Here is a 25,033-nt window from a genome sequence, read left to right on the forward strand (position 1 = left end):
AGAATAAATAGTGAACCCTTAAAGATGTTAAGGTCTCTCTAGTTTTTGGAAAGAAATGATATTGTTGCTGCTATTTAGTCGCTAAGTTGTGTCTGACTCTTTTCGACCCCATGAACTGTAGCCCACCAGGCCCCTCTGTTCATGGGATTTCCCAGGTAAGAATACTGGAGTGGGTTGCCATTTCCTTCTCCAGGGAATCTTCCTGACCCAGGGGTTGAACCTGCATCTCTTGCGTTGGCAGGCTGGTTCTTTACCATTGAGCCACCAGGGAAGCCTGAAGAAAGGATGCTGCTGCTGCTGCTAAGTCGCTTCAGTCGTGTCCGACTCTGTGCGACCCCAGAGATGGCAGCCCACCAGGCTCCTCTGTCCCTGGGATTCTCCAGGCAAGAACACTGGAGTGGGTTGCCATTTCCTTCTTCAGTGCATGAAAGTGAAAAGTGAAAGTGAAGCCGCTCAGTCATGTCCTACTCTTAGCGACCCCATGGACTGCAGCCCACCAGGCTCCTCCATCCATGGGATTTTCCAGGCAAGAGTACTGGAGTGGGTTGCCATTGCCTTCTCCGGAAGAAAGGATGAATGCCATCTAATTTGGACAGAGAAGGAATAGGCAGTATAGAAAATCAGATTATTATTAACTCATGTAACAATCTGAATTACAAGTTTTTCATTAAAAAGTTGAGATTCATTGAAATAAATGAAAGAGTAAGATGTTTTAAGTACTTTAATATTTTAGCTCTTCATTTTTAGATGTCACAGTATCTGAGTTGTTTGGTTTGTGCCTGTGAGCTGGCAACTATGAAAGGGGAGGAAAAGGGAGGGAAAATGTATTAAATAAAGAGGGAAAATAAGTGAAAAGCAGATGGAAAGAAGGAGATAGCTTCTCAGAAAATGGCTGCTGTATCCTTCCATGTCCTTAGGATGAAAACCCTGGTGTCATCTTTGACTTCCTCTTTTTTTTTCATACATGGCATCAAATCTGGCAGCAAATCCTGGGGACTCTATTTTAAAAATAGATCAGGATCTGCCGACTTGTCACATCTCTGCTCTGTGGGCCAAGGCCCCATCATCTCTTGCCTAAATGGGGACATTAGCCTCCTAAGAGGTCTGCTTGCTTCCACCCTACTCCCGTATAGTCTCCTTTTAAATCTAAGACACGCCAGGTCGCTTCTGCCACCGTAAGCCTCCCAGTGGCTTTCCATCTCTGGATGAAAAAGCTGTAGCCATTCTGGTGAACGGTGCTTACCTTGCAAAGCTCATGTTTCAATCTGTCTCTCCTGTTCCCCACCCCACTCTGTGCCATTATGTCCTGCACTTGGCCTCTTGTCTGCTGTGTACAGTCTTCCTCCTCATGATGCTTTTCCTCCCTCCCTTGTTGACTCTCAGCTCCTCACCTGCTTTCTCAGTGAGGCCTTCTCTGACCATGTGATGGATTCACTGGCCAATGTTGAGATAGAGATTATAATCCTTGTCTCCCTCTCCAGGTGCCTGTTTTCCTCTAAAGCACTTTGATTATCTGACATACTACACGTTTTGCTTGCTTATTTGTTAGAGGGCAGGGATCTGTCTGCTCACTACTCAAAAGTAGAGCCTGGCATGTAGTAGGTACAAGGTGAGGCAGGACTAAAAAAGCTGGTGAAATATGGTTCAGAAGCCATAGCAGAAACCAAAGTTACTGAGTAATTTTAGCTTCCTTGAATCTCTGTCATTAGTTGAGAAACTAACCTTGTGAAAATTAACTGAGCTGGTTTATGTGATGGTAGCCCAGAGCCTGCTTGTCTTAGAAGAAGCTTCCTAATGATAATCAATGATTCTTATGAGAAGGAAAAGACGGAGCAAAGGAGATGGTAAAACATCTTTCCAAAGATCTTTCTCATTAAAACATTTGCATTTTACTACAGGGGTTTTTTCCTTCCCCCCCAAAGCTAGTTCTTCATGGCCAGTGTTAGTAAATCCATTTATAAAAGTGTAGTGAGAGGGTAGATGAAATCCCTGCCATTTCTTTCACTCCTGGGTGCCTCAGGTGTCACCAGGGCCCTCCTGGTGGAACTGAATAGCCATAATAGAAAAGGCTTAATTTCAGTGAAGAATATGTATGCTAAGGAAGGACATGTTAAATGTATGTGAGAAAGATGCTGAATATTATAAAGTTAAAGGAATGAACTTCATGGGTTAATTACCAGTTTTCTGAAATCATATTCACTGCATATTTACTTCTGCAGAGTATATATTGATTTGGCTAGCACAGAGCTTTCTAACAAATTGCAAGTTGTCAAATACATTACCTGTGCCAGTTATGAATAAAAACTAGTTCAGGTGACTAGGCCTTAACTTAAATATAGTGCCTTTGATTGTTAAAGGTGTTCAGGTGAGTGTGGCTAAAGACCTCAAGGAGAAAAACCTGAAATAATCCTTATTAATGAAACCGGGAGAAATATCAAAGCACTGTTCTTGATGATAGGGGGCAGGCAGTATATTTTAGGATGAAGAATGTCCCTAAGTTATAATTTCCTGGGGTATTAGCAGTTAGAACATGAAGTACAACGTAAGTCTTGTGACGTCTAGGAAAGAAACATGAATGTAGGTAAATCCGTGAAGAAATAGAATTCTATTTAATGATGTGTATACATGCATGATGAAAACAAGAATATTACAGTGGCAGTGCTACTCTCATGATTTCCATGTATTATGAATGACTCCTAAGACAGAAGGTTGCAGAAAGGACCGTCTTCAGGGATTGTTCTTTAGAAACAAGTATGTCATTTGCGTTTGCAAGAAATAATTCTGTCTTTCCATTCCTATACTATGAATAAATTGAAGAAAAATTTTAAAGGAGTAATTGTAGTTCTTTCCAAACAGCTTTTATTAAAATATTTGCATTTTACTACAAGGTTTCCAGTCTTTTTCTCAAAGAGAAATCTCCATGGAAATGTTAGTAAACTCACCCTTTCTACTTGAGGAACTTGAAAAACAAAATAATGTATAGGGGTCTAATTGTGTTTGTATTCAACACAGTATTGATATAAGTCAAAGAAGAACCTTTACATCGCTTAATAAATTACTCAGCACTGCTTTGTGTTTCTACTAACAAAGCTAATTTATTTCTTCTTAGGTGTGCTTCAGTTCCAAAGCAAAAATCTGATGTCATTCTAATGAGTCTGCTTTCAATTGTAGAGTACAATGAAGCCCCAGTAAAGGGTAGTAAGACATCTATTTTATTGTAGATAATAAATCTGTAAAGTAAGTTCTTAGCGTAGATTGAAGTTGATCTAGCATGGAGTTGCTTTATGAATAGTCCTTTGAGCAGACTCTACAGTTCTGTATGTGGTTTTAAATCACTGTAAATTTGTAGGCAGGTACATATCACAATTGTCTGTTTTTCTTTTTAGGGCTCATGTAATCAAAGAAGTTTCTTTGTTGTGTGTATCTTTTCAGAACACAACAGGAATTGAAAATGAATCAGGTGAGTTTAAAAATAAGAATTTATACAAATACATTATCTAGATGTTAGTCCAGTTCTTAATTTTTAAAAGATAGTAACACACACCTTCATTCCTCCTAGATTTTCCTTTCTGTTGCTTAACAACATTCGTTAGTTCGTCATTTTCATAGTGTGTGTGTTCATGGAATGGAGTGTGCATTGTCTTGCGTGAGTTGGTGTTTCTGTGGCATCTTAGGGCTTCAGTTCAGGCTTCCTTTTTCTTTGCTTTCCCTGGTGTTATTTTGTTTTTGTTTCGAAGCTTATTAAGCTTCCATTTTTAGTGCTTTTTATTTTGTAATAACTCGTTGGTTGCAAGGAGAAAATTGAAAGTTATTTTTAGAGACCAAAGCTAAATGGGAAACTTTAAGCCTTCTGTCCTTTAAAAACCAATTTAGAATAAAAACAAGAGGATGGATATTGAAACATAAGATGTGTTTCTCCCTACAGGAGGGTGTGGGGTTACCTGGAGATTAAATAATTCTGTAGCCTTAAGGGAGTTCTGATAAGTAGAACCAGTTACGTAGATTTTATATATTCTAACGTAGGATTCTTGTTTTCTAGTCTTAATATCTTTTCACTTGCAGTTACAGGAATGTATGGATATTAGAAGCGTTCTCTCTTGACATCTTTATAAAACTTTTTTTTTTTAATACGAAGGAAAGAACTTAAATATGTGAAGTCTGTAATTTTTGGTGCTTAGCTTAAAGCTCTCAGGCTTGAAAACATTTTGTACTCTTTATCAACTGAAACTTCAGACACCTTTTTTATCCTTTACAGGTGCCTCTTGCTGGAGATCACAAGTCCAATTTCATTAGGTGACCAGGTTTAATACATTCATGTCCTCTGTTGGGATTGAGAGATGTGAAATTTTTGGAATGGATTCTTTTGATTTCTTTTCATTACTTTCTTTATCAAAAATTTGTTGATTTTAATGCAGAGGACCATACATCATAAAAAATGAATCTGGCGAACACATGGGCACATGGTTTCTATTATTCTTAAAGCTTGCAGATTTACTGACATGCTTTTGAAGGCAGATTATTTTTGAAATGGTGAGATGGGGGAGGGGAAAAGAGAACAGAATGGATTTTTTTCATAGTCACTGTTCATCAAAGTTCTGTGCATATACATGTCATAAAGTTCATTTATTTTCCTCTTTTAAGATTGAGTCTTAATGCTGACCTTGTCTCCTCATGGAACTTGCTTTTCCACTGTCTCAGAGCTGTTGTTAGAGGAGCCTTGGTTCTGGACTGGAATGATGGTCAAACCTTCCAAAGCGGAATCGAAATATTGACATCACTTAGGTGGCAGCACTCTTCAGCGCCATTTATTTCAGGTGGCTAACCGTACTAAGCTAGTAATATTTTATTTAAAGCATATTTAGACCTGTGTGACACCTCACACTTTTGCTTTAATATTGCAGTTATAGCAGAAGAACTTGCATTTAAGGAAAGTCCACATGCCTTTCAAAGAGTTGGAGCAATAACCAGTTCTTTTTGGCTTTTTGACAATTTCTTGTAGAGGACTCCCTTTGATGCCAAATATCAGTGGGAAAGGGTCCTCTTATGTTTCTAATGGCTAGTGCATTTCTGATTTGGGTGTAACTTTAGTGGTTTGGTAGTGATGAAACTTTTATTTGGATTATAAAAATGTCTACTTTTTATAGTAAAATTTTCAGCATCTTTAGTTATATTTTTATTCTTTGAAGAGTATTAGTCTCATGATACTGAGACCTGATTATTATATCATGACATAAAATCTGTGAGTATTTTTCAACAACTGTCCCATCTCCATGATTTTTAAAAATTATGAATTGTTTCAGGACATTTGCTGTTTTTCCCTTTTGTGTTTATTTTTATTTTCAGCTACTGAAATTGAGCAGTAAGTGCCTGAAAAGCCTCAAAATAACTACACAAAAATTTAGATATTAAGCAAGTTTTAACTTGAACAGGGTTAATTTTTAATGAAAATCTTGATGATGACTTTAGGGTTAGATATTTCTCTCTAGGGCCTGGTCAACATTGCTTTGGTGAATCTTATGGTTGGTATCTAAGTTTCTAAGACAATATCATGGAGTCTGTTATTTATACATGCCTGACGGCTGAGTGTTAGGGACTGAAGGATCCTCGGAGTCAGCATACCATATTGTTTACAAGTGAGTCCTTTAGAAAAAACCACAAAGTCCAAAGCCTCCTGGCATTTTAAGCACCGACTGTTGAAGCAGTGTTTTGAACTGCTGTCTTATCAATCAGTATTCCAAGGCGTTGCAGGTGTAGCAGGCCAGGCTGTATCTCCACCCTCAGCCCTGGGATCCACAAAGCTCTAGGCCCACATGCTCTTTGCTTATTTTCTCTTTCTGTCTGTTCTCAGCACTTAACCTTTTCTTACTGTCTCTTATCTTTCTAATTTAGAACCCAGACTTTCCAGCCACTGTCTCCCCTCACTCTCCATTTTCTTTTCTTTCTACTTTCAAATCATAGATACCTTTGCTTGCTTCACTATCATTCCACACCCATCCCTGTTAACTTTGAGATGTTCCACAATTCTTACCTTTTCCTAAATTTTTCTAGGAGAAACCAGAACTTTATAAATGGCTGTCCCAGAGTTTAGAATGCTTTACTTTCTAGAACATCCAGGGCCACCAAGTTCCATAATATAAATATGTTCATAGTGGCTTAAAGTAGATGTGCTAAAGTTTAATGCCACTTGCTATCTAGTGAGTACTTAATCAACATGCCAGGCACTGTAGTGTGTGTTACATATATATTATCTCAACTCAAGTCTTTGCAGCCACTGTATGAAGAGTGTGGTGGTTTGGTCACTAAGTTGTGTCCAACTCTTGTCTAACTCTCTAGGAAGAGTAGGTATTATAAGTATTTTATGGATGAGGACATTAAGGCCAGAAGCCCATGATCTCTCACATAGTAAGTGACAGAGCTCTGAGTCACACCAGGCTGGTCAGATTCCACAGCCCAGGTTCTTGATTCCCATGCTATACTGCTGTACTGGTCAGGATGAGCTGTGTGATGCTGTACTTACAGACAGGCAGCTCCAAAATCTCAGCATCTTACACAGCAACTGTTGATTTCTTGTTCTTGCTAACATCCAGTGTGGATCTCAGTTCAGTTTCAGTTCAGTCGCTCAGTCGTGTCCAACTCTTTGCGACCCCATGAATCGCAGCACGCCAGGCCTCCCTGTCCATCACCAACTCCCGGAGTTCACCCAGACTCAGTCCATCGAGTCAGGGATGCCATCCAGCCATCTCATCCTCTGTCGTCCCCTTCTCCTCCTGCCCCCAATCCCTCCCAGCATCAGAGTCTTTTCCAATGACTCAACTCTTCGCATGAGGTGGCCAAAGTACTGGAGTTTGAGCTTTAGCATCATTCCTTCCAAGTAAATCCCAAGGCTGATCTCCTTTAGAATGGACTGGTTGGATCTCCTTGCAGTCCAAGGGACTCTCAAGAGTCTTCTCCAACACCACAGTTCAAAAGCATCAATTCTTCAGCGCTCAGCCTTCTTCACGGTCCAACTCTCACATCCATACATGACCACAGGAAAAACCATAGCCTTGACTAGACGAACCTTTGTTGGCAAAGTAATGTCTCTGCTTTTTAATATGCTATCTAGGTTGGTCATAACTTTCCTTCCAAGGAGTAAGCGTCTTTTAATTTCATGGTTGCAGTCACCATCTGCAGTGATTTTGGAGCCCAAAAAAATAAAGTCTGACACTGTTTCCACATCTATTTCCCATGAAGTGATGGGACCAGATGCCGTGATCTTCGTTTTCTGAATGTTGAGCTTTAAGCCTGCTTAAGAACCAAGGATGACCGAGGCTTTGTGTCAGTACACATGTCTTTTACTTAATTGGCCAAAGTTACTCCTATGGCTACATCTAATTTAAAACTCAAGAGGGGAAAGCAGTGCAAACCCATCACATGTTTAGGAGGAGAAGAGGACTATACTCTTTAGGTAGAGCCCCAGTGATTTCCCCTGCTTTATCGAGATATTATTGATGTATAACGTTGTGTGGGTTTAAGCCCTAATGGTTTAATACAGGTGTCTTGATGACTAACTTATTGAGTCACACAGTTTTTTTTAAGAACCATTATATAACTCATTGTTATGAATATATGAAACTTTCTGTCAGTATAATAGATTTATGATTTGCTATTGTTTTAGTTGCTGTCGTGTCCAACTCTTTGCGACCCCATGAACTGTAGCATGCCAGTCTTTTCTGTCCGTGGGATTTTTGAGGCCAGAATACTGTAGTGGGTTACCATTTCCTTCTCCAAGGGATCTTCCCGACCCAGGGACCTAACCTGCGGCTTCTGCCACGTCTCCTGCATTTCAGGTGGATTCTGTACTGTTGAGCCACCGGCAGCAACTTAATATATTGATCAGTCATCCACGGTATTGTCAGTAATGAGTAGCAAAGCAATTCAGCCTTCCAAACTTGTTCTAAAATTTTACATACTGAAATAAGCTTTTAGTCACTGATGCTGCAGATCCAACTCTTAGAATTGTGATAGGCTGTCAGAATAATGGAAAGATCCAGAGTGTATTACTTTAGCTATTCTGAATGTTCTCTCATCCCCTCTTTTGTCCTGCATAGACTGCATCCCATGTGTTGTGAATTCTGCCTGCAGGGAACTAGACAGGCAAGGGCTATGCTTTGTAACTTATCTTCTCTTAGAGGAAGACAGTTAAAAAGCAGGATGACAAACAAGATAATTTCAGATAGTGAAAAGTGCTGTGAAGACAGTGAAATAAGGTAGTGTTTATATAGAATATAAAGAATGGTGCGTGACAATGGGGGAAGGTTCTCTGGATTACATGGTCAGGGAAGGCTGTTCTGAAGAACTGATTAATAATAGAACAGAGACTCAAGTAATAACCAGGAACCAGATGTGTGTAGCTCTGGGGAAAGAAAGTTATTGGCAGTGTGAACAAATAGTGAGTGCATAGACGGAAGGTGAGAATGAGCTTGCTAGTTCAAGGAACAGAGAGCAGCCGAGGCTGGTGCTTGGTGAGCCTTAGGGACTTTGGATAGGATGAAGTTGATGTGAGAGGTGAGGGCCAGTTCTGTAGGGCTTCCCGGGTATTTTCAAATGGTAAAGAGTCTGCCTGCAATGCAAGAGACCTGGGTTCAATCCCTGAGACAGGAAGATCCCCTGGAGAAGGGCATGGTAAACCACTCCAGTATTCTTGCCTGGAGAATTCCATGGACAGAGAAATCCAGTGGGCTCCAGGCCATGGGGTCACAAATAGTCAAAGATAACTGAGTGACTAACACTTTCACTTCACTTTTAAGAGCCATGAGAAGTTATCTTTTATTCTGAATGCAATGAGGGGGCCTTCTCTGGTGGCACAGTAGATGGGAATCTGCCTGCCAATGCAGGAGACATGGGTTCGATCCCTGGTTCAGGAAGCCACATGCATCAGAGCAACTAAGCCCATGTGCCCACAACTACTGAACCTGTGCTCTAGAGTCCAGGAACCATAGCTACTGAGCCCATACACCTAGAGCCCCTGCTCCGCAATAAGAGAAGTTAACGACAGTGAGAAGCCCGCACGCAGCAACAAAGACCCAGTGCCAGCAGAAGTAAATACATTAAAAAATAAATGCAATGGGAAGCCACCGGACAGAGACATACTCTGATTTCCAGTTTTTTAGAATGTCACTCTTCCTGCCCTGGGGAGATGAGACTGTTAGCGGGCAAGAGTGTGCTAATATGTTTGTTCACTGCTGCTGCTGCTGCTAAGTCGCTTCAGTCGTGTCCGACTCTGTGCGACCCCATAGATGGCAGCCCACCAGGCTCTCCATCCCTGGGATTCTCCAGGCAAGAACACTGGAGTGGGTTGCCATTTCCTTCTCCAATGCATGAAAGTGAAAAGTGAAAGTGAAGTCGCTCAGTCATGTCCGACTCCTAGCGACCCCATGGACTGCAGCCTACCAGGCCCCTCCGTCCATGGGATTTTCCAGGCAAGAGTACTGGAGTGGGTTGCTATTGCCTTCTCCGTTTGTTCACTATTAATACCATACTTGAGGACGGTTTCTTCAGCTGGACAGCCTAATGGACCTGTCAGCCTTCTGAAAGAGGGCACTTTTAATGTGTTTTTGGAATTGTTTGACTGCTGTTCTCTTGCAAAGATAGTGTATGTGATTTTCTTGTTCTTTGTCTTATCTGCTTATCCTTTCTGCAGTTTCACTCATTCCTTAACCAAGTACAATTTAATGCTATTTCAGGAGACTGAAGCTCGTTTTATTTTTTTCCCCCAGCATCTAGAACAGTAACCAAGAATATTGTTTGCAAGTCTAAACAAAGAAGAATTGTTCATGGAATTTGAGTGTTTTAATACTCTCTGATTCAGATGTTTTTGCTGGTGACAGTTGCTGTGGTGATTAGTATTAGTCTGTTGTGCAGGAATATGTGAATATTTTTCAAGGTTTCATAGTATTGTGAATATACTATGTTGTGTACTTAATATTAAGGGATATTGAATCTGAACTCTCCTGTCACCTACTGCTGTTGCCCCGCACCCGCCCCCCCGCCCCCCGCCCCAACCTCCACCCCAGTGCTGGTTTTGGTCAAATCGATATGTAAGAAACAAGATGCTTTAATTAAATAGGTTAAAACTGATACAGTGACTTGCAATCAATCTCTGGGTGAAGTGTATAAAAGGAGTTACTGATAGAAATTTAAGTGAAATGTCAGTAAAGCTTGTTTCTTCTTATACTTTTAAAAATAAAGACATTAGTATGAGACGTCACATGCAGTCTTATGTAATAGCAGCCAGTGCCACTGCTCTGCTATGTACTAAACCCAGTGACTGTTTATCTGAGACTGTGGAGAGAAGGTGGAGCAGACTGATTCCAGGCCACATGTGGTATTGGATCAGACCTGTGGTCATTGTGAGGACCAGAGTGGACTTTACTTAGGGAGATGGGACATTTTTGGAGGTTTTTGAGCAAAATAATGCTTGACTTGGGTTAAAGAAAAACCTTGAAAAATTTTTTCTATGGCCTTGACATTTTTTTCTTTATTTTCTTTTTTGTTGTTGTTTAGTCACTCAGTCACATCTAACTCTGTGATCCCATGGACTGCAGCACATCAGGCTCCTCTGTCCTCCTCTGTCTCCTGGAATTTGCTCAATTCATGTCCATTAAGTTGGTGGTGCTATCAAACCATCTCATCCTCTGCCACCTCTGTCTCCTTTTGCCTTCAATCTTTCCCAGCATCAGGGTCTTTTCCAGTGAGTTGGCTCTTCTCATCAGGTGTCCAAAGTATTGAAGCTTCAGCTTCATCAGTAGTCCTTTCAATGAATATTTAGGGTTGATTTCCGTTAGGATGGACTGGTTTGATCTCCTTGCTGTCCAAGGGACTCTCAAGAGTCTTCTCCAGCACCACAGTTTGAAAGCATCAGTTCTTTGGCGCTCAGCCTTCTTTATGGTCTAACTATTACATCCATTCATGACTACTGAAAAAAACAAAATTTTGACTATATGGACCTTTATTGGCAAGGTGCTGTCTTTGCATTTTCATAGGCTAAGTTTGTCATAGCTTTCCTTCCAAGGAGCAAATTTCATTTTAGCATGATTTAAAGAGAGAGTGTAGGATTCACTTAGTTATTTTACTTTAAAATCAACTTTAAGGTGTAATTTATGTATAGTAAAATATACTCATTCAAAAGAGTGTTGACAAATGTTCACACTCATGTCACTACCCACCACTCTCAATATATAGGGCGTTTCCATCACCCCCAAAAGTTCCTTCTTGCTGCTCTGCACCCCTCGGCCTCCACCCCAGGTGACCACTATCTTGCTTTCTGTCCCTATGGTTTGGTCTTCTCCTGTTCAAGACTTTCAGGTAAATGAAATCATATAGTGTATGTTCCTTCGTGTTTATCTCTCTTTGGTCAGCATATGTTTTTTAGATTGATCCATTTGTTCTGCATGTTAATGGTTTATTTATTCCTTTTACAGGAAATCTTTATGGGAGACCATTTAACCATCTAGATAAATCTGTTTGTAATATTTCTAAAGATTTGGTGAAACTGTGGGATGGCTGCTATCTTTCATTTTTGATGTCTCTCCTGCTTTTTTTGTAATCCTAAAAATATGTATGGTGTAAAATATCAAAACCACTTTTGCGTTGTAGCATATCATTAATTTAGAATTTTAATTTTTGTAGGTAACTCTAAATACCAGTTTGATGTTAAAGACTTAAAAAAGCCTTCCAAGTAAAGTGATTCCAATCCGTTAAAAAAAGCCTTCCAAGTAAAGTGATTCTAATCCGTTATAACTTGAACCTCAATTAGAGAACGTGTAGTTCAGGCAACTAATGCATTGAATGATGACAGCACTTAAATCTCACTTTGAATCATGTATTCTACTAGGTAAATAGCAATTTTTATAAAATCCAGGACATTGTTTTTTGGTTAGAAAATGTTAGGTTATTTCTGGAATTTGAAAAAGAAATTAGCCACTCGAACAGCATTTCCTTACATAACTGTGGAGGGAACTATGACAGAAGGCTTATCTTCTTGTTCAGATGTTAATACTTCATTAGAGAAGGTTACAGGGTGGTTCAGCTCTGCCTCACCTTTGCTGTCCTGTGACTCATATTTCTCCTTCAGTCCTGGCTTTGCCTCTCCAGCTGTCTGAACTTGGGCAAGTCACTGCCTTCCCGGTGTTTGTTCTCACCTGTTAAATAGGGATAGTAGTGGTTCCCGTCCCATGTGGGCAGGAGTAAGCAAGTAGTAAATGTGAAGCACTGAGGCTTTATCACATCTTGTCACTCCCCTGCTCTGAACCCTGCAGCGCCCCGTGCTCTCCAAAGGCTGGTCTCTGAACCTTGGTGGTGAAGGTTCTGCAGCATCTGGTGGCGGCCGCCTCTGCTTTCTCCTGGCTCACTCTGACCTGACCTCTTTTGGTTCGTAAACTTGCCAAAGCCTTTGTCTCCTCAGGATGTTTCTCTGGAATGCTTAGTCCTCCCACATGGCTCATTCTCATCTTTCAAGACCAAGTCTCTGTATCATTTTCTCTGAGATGTGCCTGCCTCACCCCCAGCTACCCTAACTGAAACAGAGTTCCCTTCTTATCTCTGATTATCACAATGAGATGATTATCAGAGTTCACTGGTCCCAGTGGGAACTCCCCACCAGTCTCCTGCATTAGCCGGTGGGCAGGACCCTGCCTCCTCCTTGTTGCTTTCTTCAGTTCCTAAGGTAGCTGGTGCCGGCACGAGGGGCACCAATTGGAAATCTGTTGGAAAAGTGGGAATTGCTGCGCTATTTCAGGTTTAACGGATGGGCAGTGGGCATTGGAGGGAGGGATCAGATACAGCAGATTTTAAAGGCTCACCAGCAGTCTTTGACTGTTGACCTCCCTCCGTTCCCTGAGCCTTTTCCTGGCCTTTCTGACACCACGCCTGCCTTTGGGATGTCTTCGTCTAGGTCTCCTCTGCTCCTTTGACCCTCAAACAGTGGTGTCCTGAGGGCTGGTCCTCACCATTGTCTTGCTCTCTGCTCCCTAGTCTCATCCACTTCCTTGGACTCTGTTACCAGCTGAGTGCGTCTCCTCTTAAAGCCATCATGGCTCCGGTACCTCCTGGCACTTGACTGTCAGACACTTGTTTGTTTGACTGCTCGCAGTGACCACTGTTCTGAGCTAGGCATCTTTGCTGGGCTCTGGGTGTGAGGCAAGTGAAACAGACCTGCGCTGTGTGTTTGGGACCTGTTTGCTAGAGAGACCATAAACCAGGCCAGACTGTAAGTGTGTCAGAGTATAGTGTGCAATGAAAGGCAAGAGTGGGAAGCAGGCCTGATAGGGACCCTGCTGGGTAGGACTGTGGGGAACAGGCTTCCTCTGGGTAGGGAGGGGCGTAGAGTGTACACACACACACACTCACACACACACACACTCCCTTGGGAATCCCCAGGCCGGAGATTGCAGCAGCTCCACCATCACACACACACACACACACACACACACACACTTGTTTGGGAATCCCCAAACATTGCTGAGGTCGTAGCAGTCCCACCATCTGGGGCTTAAAAGCAAAGGGTAAGAACTCTGTTTTCCTTGTCCATTCTTACAGGAGCCCAAATGGGACAACAAGCTGTTGCTTTTAATATACCTCAGTTTGTTCTAGTCTCTTTTACTTGTTCTTCTTTAGTGATTAGCCATGAAACCCTTCAAAAAAGCCAAACCCTTGTGCCTGTAGGGGAACAGCCCCTCCCATCGTACTTAGGAAGCTGCGGGAGGTGAGGGGGCCTGACTGTGTGGCTCCGGCCTCCTCCCTGATTCTCTTGTCACCACACACTCCAGTCCTCTGCCTATTGGTCCTGAGCTAGGAGGTACCAGAAGGTCAGGGGTGGTCTTCCTTAGTCCAGCCATCCTCAAGATTTTTGTTTATGTCGATTATGTATTTAGATATTTCCTGTGAAATTGAAACAGGTTTTAGGGAGAAATAGATTCACAGGAAATTGTAAAAGTATTAATAGTAGAGCCTTGTGTGGTCCTTTGCACTCAGCTTCCCCTGATGGTAATGTTTTTACTCTAGTGCAGTATCAGCACCATGGAATCAACATGGCCCGGTGATATTAGTCAGACTGTAGGCCTTATTCGTGACTCAGAATATTGAAAACACAAGGTTAAACAATTGCACATTCCATTAGCCAGTGGAATGATGACATCATCATATGTCAAAGGCTCCAGAAAATTCCCCTGTACACACCTGAGAGTCAGAAAGGCAGGTGACATCTTAGTATGATTATAAAAATGGCCCTGACCGTATGGATGCCCAAAAGGGACTTTCCAGGCATCTCCGGGTTGCAGTGATGGTTTAGTAGTGAAAATGTGAACACCTGTATGGGTTTACTTTGGCTCCATGACTCTGTGATTTGGGAAAATTACTTGACTGGGCTCCTCTGAGGCATGGTGTTTGAGAGTCTTGCCCCTGAAGCTGACTGTTGAGGTTTGAATCCTAGCTTTGCCACTTACTCGCTGTGAGCACAGTCAGGTTTCAGTTTCATCTGTAAAATGTGGTTATAGCAGGACCCACAGCTAGCTGGTAGTGTAAAGATTACATGAGGTGCTGCAGAAAGAGCTTGGGATTGTGCCTGGTTAGTACCCTAGGTACTGTCAGTGTTTGCTGTGAATATGGTGAGGACTCTCTGAGGCCATGTGTGGAAAGTGTTTGGTAGTGCACAGCTTGGCCCAGAGGAAGGAGCGAAAGTCCTGGTCCCTGGGCTGCCACCATCCAGCCTGGAAGGTCACCCTTGGTCAGAGGAAGAGTATTACAGGAAAACATAGAGGACCTTTGAGAGGCTCTACAGCAAGGTCAAAACTGGAGACTCCAAATACCTGTGAGGTTTTTTGTGTTAGAAAGCAGAGCAGGAGCAGTTCCTCTGCTGGTAGTCTTGAGGAGGAGGCCTGGGTCAGCTGTGTTAACCGTTGTGTCTTCACTGCCAGCATGTGCCAGCACTCGGGAAGTGTTTATTAGTGACCGAATGATGGGCAGGAGGCTTGTGGCAATTGATTGGGGCAGAGAGGGGATACTCACTTTCTTTGACTTTGAGATAGGAATTTGTGACATAGAATTAAGGAGATCAGTTTATAATTAATAACGACGTAGCTTACTAACTTAATCTTACTATGGTAAATCTGATACTACCATTCCAGATCAGTTCACTGATAACTTGTTTCACTAAGTAGGGAATTCAAGGGTTCTTACGCTTTCTGTTACATAACAGGTAAGTAGAGAATCCTCATAGTTTCCACTGTATTTGTCACAGTGATCAGTGTCAGAAACCTTTGAAATGGGCCTGGGCCTTGATTCTGGGCTATTTCAAATCCTAAAAGATGATGCTGTGAAAGTGCTGCACTCAGTATACCAGAACATTGGAAAACTCAGCAGTGGCCACAGGACTGGAAAAGGTCAGTTTTCATTCCAATCCCAAAGAAAGGCAGTGCCAAAGAATGCTCAAACTACCACACAGTTGCACTCATCTCACACGCTAGTAAGGTGATGCTCAAGATTTTCCAAGCCAGGCTTCAGCAGTATGTGAACTGTGAACTTCCAGATGTTCAAGCTGGTTTTAGAAAAGGCAGAGGAACTAGAGATCAAATTGCCAACATCCATTGGATCATCAAAAAAGCGAGAGAGTTCCAGAAAAACATCTATTTCTGCTTTATTGACTATGCCAAAGACTTTGACTGTGTGGATCACAGCAAACTGGAAAATTCTTCGAGAGATGGGAATATCAGACCGTCTTACCTACCTCCTGAGAAATCTGTATGCAGGTGAAGAAGCAACAGTTAGAACTGGTCATGAAACAACAGACTGCTTCCAAATCAGGAAAGGAGTACAGCAAGGCTATATATTGTCATCCTGCTCATTTAACTTCTGTGCAGAGCACATCATGAGAAATGCTGGACTGGATAAACCACAAACTGGAATCAGCATTTCTGGGAGAAATATCAATAACCTCAGATATGCAGATGACAGCACCCTTATGGCAGAAAGCGAAGAACTAAAGAGCCTCTTGATGAAAGTGAAAGAGGAGAATGAAAAAGTTGGCTTAAAACTCAACCTTCAGAAAACTAAGATCATGGCATCTGGTCCCATCACTTCATGGCAAATAGATGGGGAAACAGTGGCTGACTTTATTTTTCTGGGCTCCAGAATCACTGCAGATGGTGACTGCAGCCATGAAATTAAAAGATGCTTGTTCCTTGGAAGAAAAGCTATGACCAACCTAGACAGCATATTAAAAAGCAGAGACATTACTTTGCCAACAAAGGTCTATCTAGTCACAGCTATGATTTTTCCAGTAGTGGTGTATGGATGTGAGTTGGACTATAAAGAAAGCTGAGCGCTGAAGAACTGATGCTTTTGAACTGTGCTGTTGGAGAAGACTCCTGAGAGTCCCTTGGACTGCAAGGAAATCCAACTAGTCCATCCTAAAGGAAATCAGTACTGAATATTCATTGAAAGGACTGATGCTGAAGCTGAAACTCCAATACTTTGGCCGCCTGATGCAAAAAACTGACTCATTTGAAAAGACCCTGATGCTGGGAAAGATTGAATGTGGGAGGAGAAGGGGATGACAGAGGATGAGATGGTTGGATGGCATCATTGACTCAATGGATATGAGTTTGAGTAAACTCTGAGAGTTGGTGATGGACAGGAAGGCCTGGTGTATTGCAGTCCATGGGGTCACAAAGAGTTGGACATGACTGAGTGACTGAACTGAATTGAACTTGATTCTGGGACAGCAGAGATGGGGTCCTGGGAGGCTGTTGGCCCCTCTGGAAGGAGGAGTGTGCAACCTGGCCTCTGCCCCTCTCATTCTGTGTGATTCATGCCTCTCCAGTGGCATTACCCTGCGTCCCTCCCCCGCCACAGCTATGGCCGTTCCACTGTCCCCTGCCCAGCTCTGGACTCGTCAGTCTCTGCCTGTCTGATCCCTGAACTCACCACACTTATTCCTGTCTCAGAAAGGTCCTCTCCTGGCCTGTTTTTCCTGCATGCTGTCACCCAATTTCCTTCTTGCTTCTCGAGAGGTCTCCCATGAGCACTCTGTCTGAAATACCCCCTTTCCTTTCTCCCTTCACTGTGTCATCTTCTCATTCTTGATTTCTCTTCAGAGCATCAGTAGCTACCAAGCACTGTATATCTTTGTTTAATTTTATCCATCTTCTTCACTAGAGTGACACAGTATTGAGGTATGTGTGATGCTTAAAACATTATTTGGCCCACAGAACGGACTCAGAAATCTTGTAATAAATCGAGACGCTCCAGTGTCTTTTAGACAAAATCAACCTGAGACATAGTCCCAGGCCTGTTATTCTTTAGTGTACGAACCAAGGTTACCCTGTTTTGAGTATAGTGTTACATGTGATATATTTTATATATATTTATATATATATATATAACCCCAGTTTCCCAATTATGGAAATGTTGGGAAGTGAAATTTTCTTTAAAATATGCTTTTATTCCAAAAGTTTACTTGTCAAATGATTGCTTGAAATTGAGAGCATGCCACGTTTTCTAAAAAAGAATCCTTATGTTGACCCAGAAATACCTATCTCAAATTCAGGCATGCATAGAGAAAATGCTTTCAGATAGATGACTCAGCTGTGCTTTCCTAGCCTTCTTTTTTCTAAAAAGTTCAAGTTAGCTTGCAAGAATCACTTATTCATTCAAGTATATAAGTGACAAGTGTTTCAGGTCTGCTGCTGAGTATTGGGAATGGAGCATGGAGTAAGGTGGATGCCATCTGTCTTCCCTGCAGTCTGATGGGGGAGGTACAGTAAACATAATTATACAAGCAATTATTTAAAATTGTGATAAGAGCTATGAAGGAAAAATAAGGAAGGAGAGAGGATGGTTCTGTTTAGGCAAGCCATCCTACCTCCTCCTACTTCCAACTTCGTAGAAAATGTTCCCTGCAGTTTCCAGCAGTAAGCACCACAGTGGAGGTTCTGACAGCCGGAGAGGTGAGAGGAAGGCCCTGGAGCTGGCCAGTGTCTGGAAGGAGGTCCTCGGGTTCTCGTTGAGCCCTGTTGTAGTGTGAAGGATACTAAAACAGGAAAAAAGCTTTCCTCTTCTAACTAAAGGAGCCCAAATTAAAAATCATGGATTTGCTGAAGGCAAGTAAGTATGTATATGGGAATTTTTCTTGTTTCTTTTTCCTGTGGTTCTTCTGCTGACGTCCTTTATATTCCCAGGTGTCTCAGAAATTTTAATATAGATGGCCTCCAACTTAGACTCAAGTTACAAATTTGCTGTGGGGATGACCATTCCTCCCTTAGGTTACCATCTCCTGTTGACATTTCTATGGAAATTTGGAGATTTTAGGGCAGAAGTTGTCAGATTGTATTTCAGCAGAATCTTCTCCTTTTGAACTCTTTGCTTTACTGAGGTATAATTGACAAAATTGTAAGATATTTAAACTGTGTGTACATTGTGGTGGTTCAGTATACCTACACATTGTGAAAGGATTCCTACTGTCCAGTTAATTAACACACCCATCAGCTTGCATATTTCTCTTTTTCTTTCTTTTTGGGAGGAGGAAGCATTTAAGTTCTACTCTCTTAGCAATTTCAGTTCTGTACTACAGTGCTATCAACCAGAGTCACCATGTTTTACATTAGCACCTCAAAGCCGATCTAGCAGAATTTTAACTGTAAACACCACAGTGGTTATAGGCTTGGGCTCTGGGGATAGACAGAGACTCAATTCCTATCCTTGGGCAGCTTGGACCACTTCCTAAGCCTCAATTTCCTCTTGTGTGTGTGTGTGGTAGTGGGGCAAGGAGCTGGGAGGAGGCACTAACAGGGCCTTCCTGTTGGGCTGTCTGGAGTAAACTCGGTCTTGCACACAAGATGGTTAGCACAGTGCCTGAGGCCCAAGGAAGTTCCAGTGCACATTGAGCCTTTAGTAGTTACCGTAATAGTGCCTGGCAGTATCAGTTTGAGTTAGCTGACACACTGTCTTTTCAAAGTTCCTGGGAAGGTTAGATGGTGTCACATCCTTTAAAATCTTTTCTAGGGTTCACTCCGAAAAAGGGGAAGGAAATTCCCACTTATGTACTAACTGGCTATGTGCTAATGACTGTGGCTATGACTTGTTAATATTGTTTAATTTATCCAAGTTAAACATAATTATTATGTAGCCTGGATATCAGTTACCAATGTAATACCTTTTCCCTCTTTTGAAAAATTTAGTCACATTTCCGAAATTCTGGTTTATAGATTAAAATTTTTTAAAAATGAGAGCATTGTATTTAGAAGTGAGAAATTTGTGTGCTAAATTTATTCACACTTTATCTACTAAAAAATACCATAAGATCATTTTCTGGGGCAGTTTTGATATTCCCATGTTTAGGAAGGTGTTGAACTTGTGCTTGGTGATACTGTCAGGACCAAGGCTTAATCAGGCAGGATGGAAGTGTGTGTGCTTCTGGAGAGCATGCACCGTCACATCTGCCCTGTCCAGGGAATGATCCCCAGGCCTTATGTGCCCACTTTTGCACATTCCAACTCAAAATAGCAGAGTAGACCTTCACAATGACTTGCTTGTTGTTGTGGGATCTATTTCTTTCCAAGCAGCCTGTTGATATATATATATATATTTTTTTTTTTTTAAGTTGAAATGCTAGGAGTACAGAAATTCGAATGATACTCTCTTCTTGGCACAAAGCATTCTTAAAACTACAAGATCTTCACTGTGGGAAAATTAATCACTTTATCTTGGAGTTTGCTGCTTCCCTGGTGGCACAGAGAGACAGGAAAGAACCTGACTGTGATACAGGAGACCTGGGTTTGGTCCCTGGATTGGGAAGATCCTCTGGAGAAGGGAATGGCAACCCACTCCAGTATTCTTGCCTGGAGAATCCCATGGACAGAGGAGCCTGGCAGGCAACGGTCCCTGGAGTTGCAAGGAGTCGTACATGACTGTGTGACTGAAACTTCCACTTTGCTGTTTGCCTATGTTGGTTCCTTTGAAAGTCCTTCAGAAATATTTCCCTCTGCAAAGTGAAATAAAGAACATTCAGACTACAAAACCTATCATTCTTAGCAGGGTCGTGATCTGCACGTCAGTTCTTTAGGGTTTATGTGGTGCCAGTTAATAGCCACCTGATCTTCCTTTGATTTGAAAGTTAGTTTTAGAATAACAGTCATGATCAATGAGTTGACTCGGTTCTCCCCTTTCTATTCCCTTAGATTTCTATTTTTTTTCTATTCCTTTAGATACAAATCTAATAGAAATTTATTTAATATTTACAATGAATTTTTGCATATACTTAGTAATTTCTAAATTCTCTATTTCTCTGAGACTGTAATTTTGTGGAGATGTTGCTGTTTAGTTACTTGGTGTACGGTGATACAGTACTGTTTCCTGGAAAGGTCACACTTCTGTGGAGGGCCCAAAATAAATTGTAGTGTTCTTGCTGGAAATTGTCAAGCTTTTGTTGCTGGAGGAATGAAAGCATGGATGGGATGGGGGTCCAGTTGGCTGGCATGGCCTTTACAGCATGTGCCAAAAGTGTTCACTTAAATAGAGAGTGTTAATTTTTTTTTTAACATCCTAAGATGCTGATGGTAGTCTTTGATTTAAAAGTAAGCTTAAGATGTAATTTGCTACCAGATTCTGTGGGAGATTAAAACAGTATGGTGCCGAAGGTTTACATAGTTTTAAAATGGTCACAGGTGGCTGGAGCAAACGAACACAGACATGCTTGAAGGTTACAGTGGTTTCCTTTGGAGACTTACAAGCAAAAAAGCACCTCCTGAAATGCTTGACATCATCGTTTTAGTCTGGCTTGCCAGCTTTAGGTTTCCCTTACATTTTTGCATATTTGTTTATTGGACCAGAAAAAAAAAGTCAAAACAGAACTGGGTTTTCTTCTTTTTGCTATTATTCTTCTGTTTCTTAACTTGCAGAACGCAGCTGAGCCTGTGGTAGCCACGGAGACCCTGGCCGAGGTACCTGAACATGTGCTTCGAGGACTTCCGGAGGAAGTGAGGCTTTTCCCATCTGCTGTTGACAAAACTCGGATTGGTGAGTGCTAGGTTCAGGGGAGGAGAGGGCAGGGAGAGTGGGCTGTGGCCAGGCTTCCTCTGGGGGCTTCTCAGGTGGGGAGCTCACTCCAAAAGCAACACATCTATACTCTTGGCTTGTTTTGAAGAGTTTGTTTTCCAGTTAAGAATGCAGGGTGGACAGGAACACCTTCACATGCACCCACCCTCCTTCGTGACTCAGCCTGAGCAGCCCCTTCCTCTGTGTCTCCCCAGGGCTCTTCTTCCCACAGAATGTATTCTGCCTCTGATTTCACTGTGATTTGAGTGTGATGATGGTATTATATTTATTTCATTATTTTGTATTTGTTTTCATATCCATCACTTGCATTGATCGTGAGTGCCTTCGTTTCTTATTTATCTTCATGCCTCCAGTAACTGACGCTCTTCATGGGCCTCAGTGGGTATTTGAGTGAATGATGAGTGTGTCCCAATGCTTCTTGCTAGAATTTCTTGTTGAATATAGCCAAGCTTTTTTGTATTGAGTCTTGTTTTTGTGTTCTAATCTTTAGATAGAAGGCTAAGGAAATAAGTTACAAAAGTTAGAGTACAGTCTTAGAAGAAATCATGTTTATGTCCTGTTTTCTTTTTTTAAAGATGTTCTTCTGATATTCTGATATATATGTGTGTGAATAAACTTTTAATAAATGCTTTTCCTAATTCTCGTTGAAAATTATTCAGTGAGTAATTTGTTCATGAAAGTGGTTGATTTTATCTCTCCACTAATTAGTTATTAGCTGGGATATCAAATGGAATTCATAGCAGACTTACAGGTGGTAGAATTAGTTCATCATAGCTGAGCCACTGGCTGAGACCACAGCCTTCATCTATACATGAGGAAATTGAGCCCAAAAGGTAAGGGAACATGTTCAAAGCAGTGCTGTCAGTAGAAGATACCGTGGCACTGGGTCCATTGACTAGGGCGTCTCCTGCTGTTCACCCACTGCTTCTGCATCTTGTTTGCCTTATGGTCACTGTGAAGACTATAGAAATACCCCTGAGAATACCACAAAGCAGTATACATCTTGGTTGTTTTAAACTCTGAAGAGTGAGTTAAGCTTTCAGGAAACATAGCAGAGAGCAAACAAACTTCGAAAATATTTACTACAGGGCACTATGTTTCTAACTGTTTAAGGGTTTTTCTTTTTCTTTTTTTTTTGACAATTTGAAATCTGTAGAAAAGGAGAAAGAGGAACTTTGCATTTTTACTGCATTTGATATTTTTTCTCTTAATTGTTGTGATTATCTCTTCTCCACGTGTTTGTGATTATGCTATCTGGGTAATTTTACATGTAAAAATTAAAAAAAAACCATAAGATAATCTTTCCTGCTTATAAAACAATATAGATTCTTTACAGGCTATTAGGAAAATACAGAAGACTGTTAAGAAGAAAAATAAAAATCCCCTTTGAATACTTGATTTAATTTGATTTTCTGTGATCTCAGTTAACATTGTTTTGCTTTTAGAGTGACTAGTCTTTTCAGTATTTTGTGAAACTGAATTGCTTTTAGTGCTTTAGTCTTTAACCACAATGCATTGTGAAACTGTTGGTTTTATTTTCTAGGTGTCTGGGCCACTAAACCAATTTTAAAAGGCAAAAAGTTTGGGCCATTTGTTGGTGACAAGAAAAAAAGATCTCAGGTTAAGAATAATGTATACATGTGGGAGGTAAGAAATGATCCTTGTCCTTTGCTTATCAGAGTTCAATACATTTTTAAAGGATTTGAAAGGATTTATTTTAAAGGATTTATCTTCTCAGGATTTGACCTTCTGAAATTAATCAGTCAACTTAACATGTTCTTTAAAATAAAGAATAGTTTTAATAGAAAATGTGTTTCCTTGGATACAGATTGCTGTTTACATTTGTAGTTTGAAAGTGCTTTGCTGTCTTCGACAATAAATGTCAAATTGGTGTTTTATTTGCCTTGTTCAGGTTGCTTTGCTTTGCTTTGCAGCTAAGAGTTTGGTCTACCACTTTATAGGCTTGCAGACGAACGTCAGTAAAAGACACACCAAGGTGGCTACTAATATCAATAAAGTACAGTTAGGATCTTTTCTGTCATTTAGAAAGTAATCTCTGTGTTGCTGAAACATTCAGAGTTGGACATTCTTAGCACACTGTGTATTTATATAGTTGTTGTTGTCTAGTCCCTAAGGAGTGTCCAACTTTTTTGCTACCTCATAGACTGTAGCCCACCAGGCTTCTCTGTCCATGGGATTTCCCAGGTAAGAATACAGGAGTGGGTTGGCATTTCCTTCTCCAGGGAGTTTCCCTGACCCAGGGATGGAACCTGCATCTCTGGCATTGGCAGGCGATTCTTTACTACTGAGCCACCTGAGAAGCCATGTTTGTATAGTGGTTTGACTTTTTAGAAAGGCTTTCATTCTGTTCGTTTCACATTCTCTCAATGATCCTGGAAGATGGGGAGCGTTCACACACTCCTTATGCGGGGAAGCTGTCTAGACCAGAGGGAGTGGCTCCCTTCTTGGGCACACGTGCAGAGAGTGTTGTCAGAGCAGAACCACAACCCCCATGTGTCCTGCTGCCTGACAATAAGGCAGTTAGAAATGTTTCATTGGTTTGGTGGTGGTGGTGTAGTCACTAAATTGTGTCCGACTCTTGCAACTTCATGGACCTGCCAGGCTCCTCTGTCTGTGAGATTTCCCAGGCAAGAATACTGGAATGGGTTGCCGTTTCCTTCTCCAGGGTATCTTCCCCATTCAGGGGTCGAACCTGGTTGGATTGAACCTAGGTTGGCTGTGTTGCAGTCCGTCTCCTCCATTGCAGCTGGATTCTTTTACCGACTGAGCCAGGGTTCAAATCCTGCCTTTGTGACCTGGGTAGGGCCCTTAACCTTTGGGCCCTAAAACCCTCCATTTAAAAATGGGGAGAATTAAAAATAATCTCATGAAGAAAGCTGTGAAGATAAAAATATCTTATTATTGTTTCTTAAAGAGTTGCCTATGAATTAAGCATTTCTATTAAATTTAATTCCAATCAGCAGCCTCCATGAAACTCCTCAGGTTCTTGTAGAACTCAGTGGCATGACTCCCAGCCAGAGAAGTTTTTTTGGTGGTGAGGAAAAGCATTCCTGTCAGATTGTCTTAGGTGGAAATCACATCTGTTTCACTTGTAAACATATAAAAGCCTAAAAATAAAATTCGCCTGGGAAATGTCTGGAGACAGTTTTAGTCAAGAAGTTCTGTGGTGTTTGTCCGTCTGTGGTATGTTGCTCTTTTTCTCAGTGCTGTGAACAGTGTTTCTTGCCTTGAGAATTCTAAGTTTCTCTCAGTAATTTTGAGAGTTTCTCTGAATCCCTTATAATAAATACAGTGATATTTAACCCAAGGGGACTTAGGAAATGGTGATTTACCATGGGAGTAATTACTTTGTTATTTCACAACTTTCAAGTTAAAAGAGTGCTGTATTTGTGGAAAAAATGCCCAACCAAAAAAAAAATTTAATTATTCAAGATAATGGCCAAATGCTTAAAAATGTCTTAACCACAAAATTATGTTCCAAAATAAACTGTATTTTTAATTTTAGAAGTTTCACAAGGGAAACCAACAGACATGCTTTATCAGGTTAGCATTCATCCTGGTGAGGAACCAGAGAACACCTACTCTAGTTCTGTGTGTATCTAAGGTTGAGCAAGTGTCATTAATATTAAACCTAAGTTTGTGGTACCTGCTTTACTCAACAATTTGATATTGTTGGGCATTTTATATAAGTTACTAATAGTGCCTTTTGTAAATTAGGTTTCATTTGCCTTGAAATTCCTAAAGTATGAATTCGTAGTAGCTTGTTTAAAAAGTATAATTTGGAGCCATGATGTATTAGATATTAGCGATTCAGTTTTTCCTGTTAACTTGTTAACATCCCATTGTTAATTTAAGATACTTCTCCTTATGTTCTGCCATAGTTGGGATTCTTTATAAAACTGCCAGTTCTTGTTACTCAGGT

The 25,033-nt window shown here is 41.2% G+C and overlaps 1 protein-coding gene across 11 annotated transcripts in view; it reads left to right on the top strand.

Annotated features, from left to right (window-relative positions):
* PRDM2 (PR/SET domain 2) overlaps positions 1-25,033 on the top strand; it is a 133,140-nt gene that overhangs the window by 14,385 nt on the left and 93,722 nt on the right. For 8 of the 11 annotated variants that reach the window (XR_015143238.1, XM_086343798.1, XM_086343788.1 and 5 more), the window contains exons 2-4: positions 3,387-3,460; positions 20,934-21,051; positions 22,634-22,737. Coding sequence is in view for 8 of the 11 variants with exons in the window: in XM_086343788.1 (XP_086199914.1) it covers positions 3,452-3,460; positions 20,934-21,051; positions 22,634-22,737 (231 nt within the window). In the remaining 3 variants the exon portion in view is untranslated. Of the gene's footprint in view, positions 1-3,386; positions 3,461-4,255; positions 4,294-20,933; positions 21,052-22,633; positions 22,738-25,033 lie in introns of all 11 variants that reach the window. The other 3 variants (XM_086343799.1, XM_086343796.1, XM_086343797.1) reach the window with 2 other exon arrangements.

Source organism: Bos grunniens, chromosome 16 (genome assembly GCF_055505025.1).
Source record: "Bos grunniens cultivar Pamir isolate PY7600 chromosome 16, Bosgru_T2T1.0, whole genome shotgun sequence".
Lineage (NCBI taxonomy): Eukaryota > Metazoa > Chordata > Mammalia > Artiodactyla > Bovidae > Bos > Bos grunniens.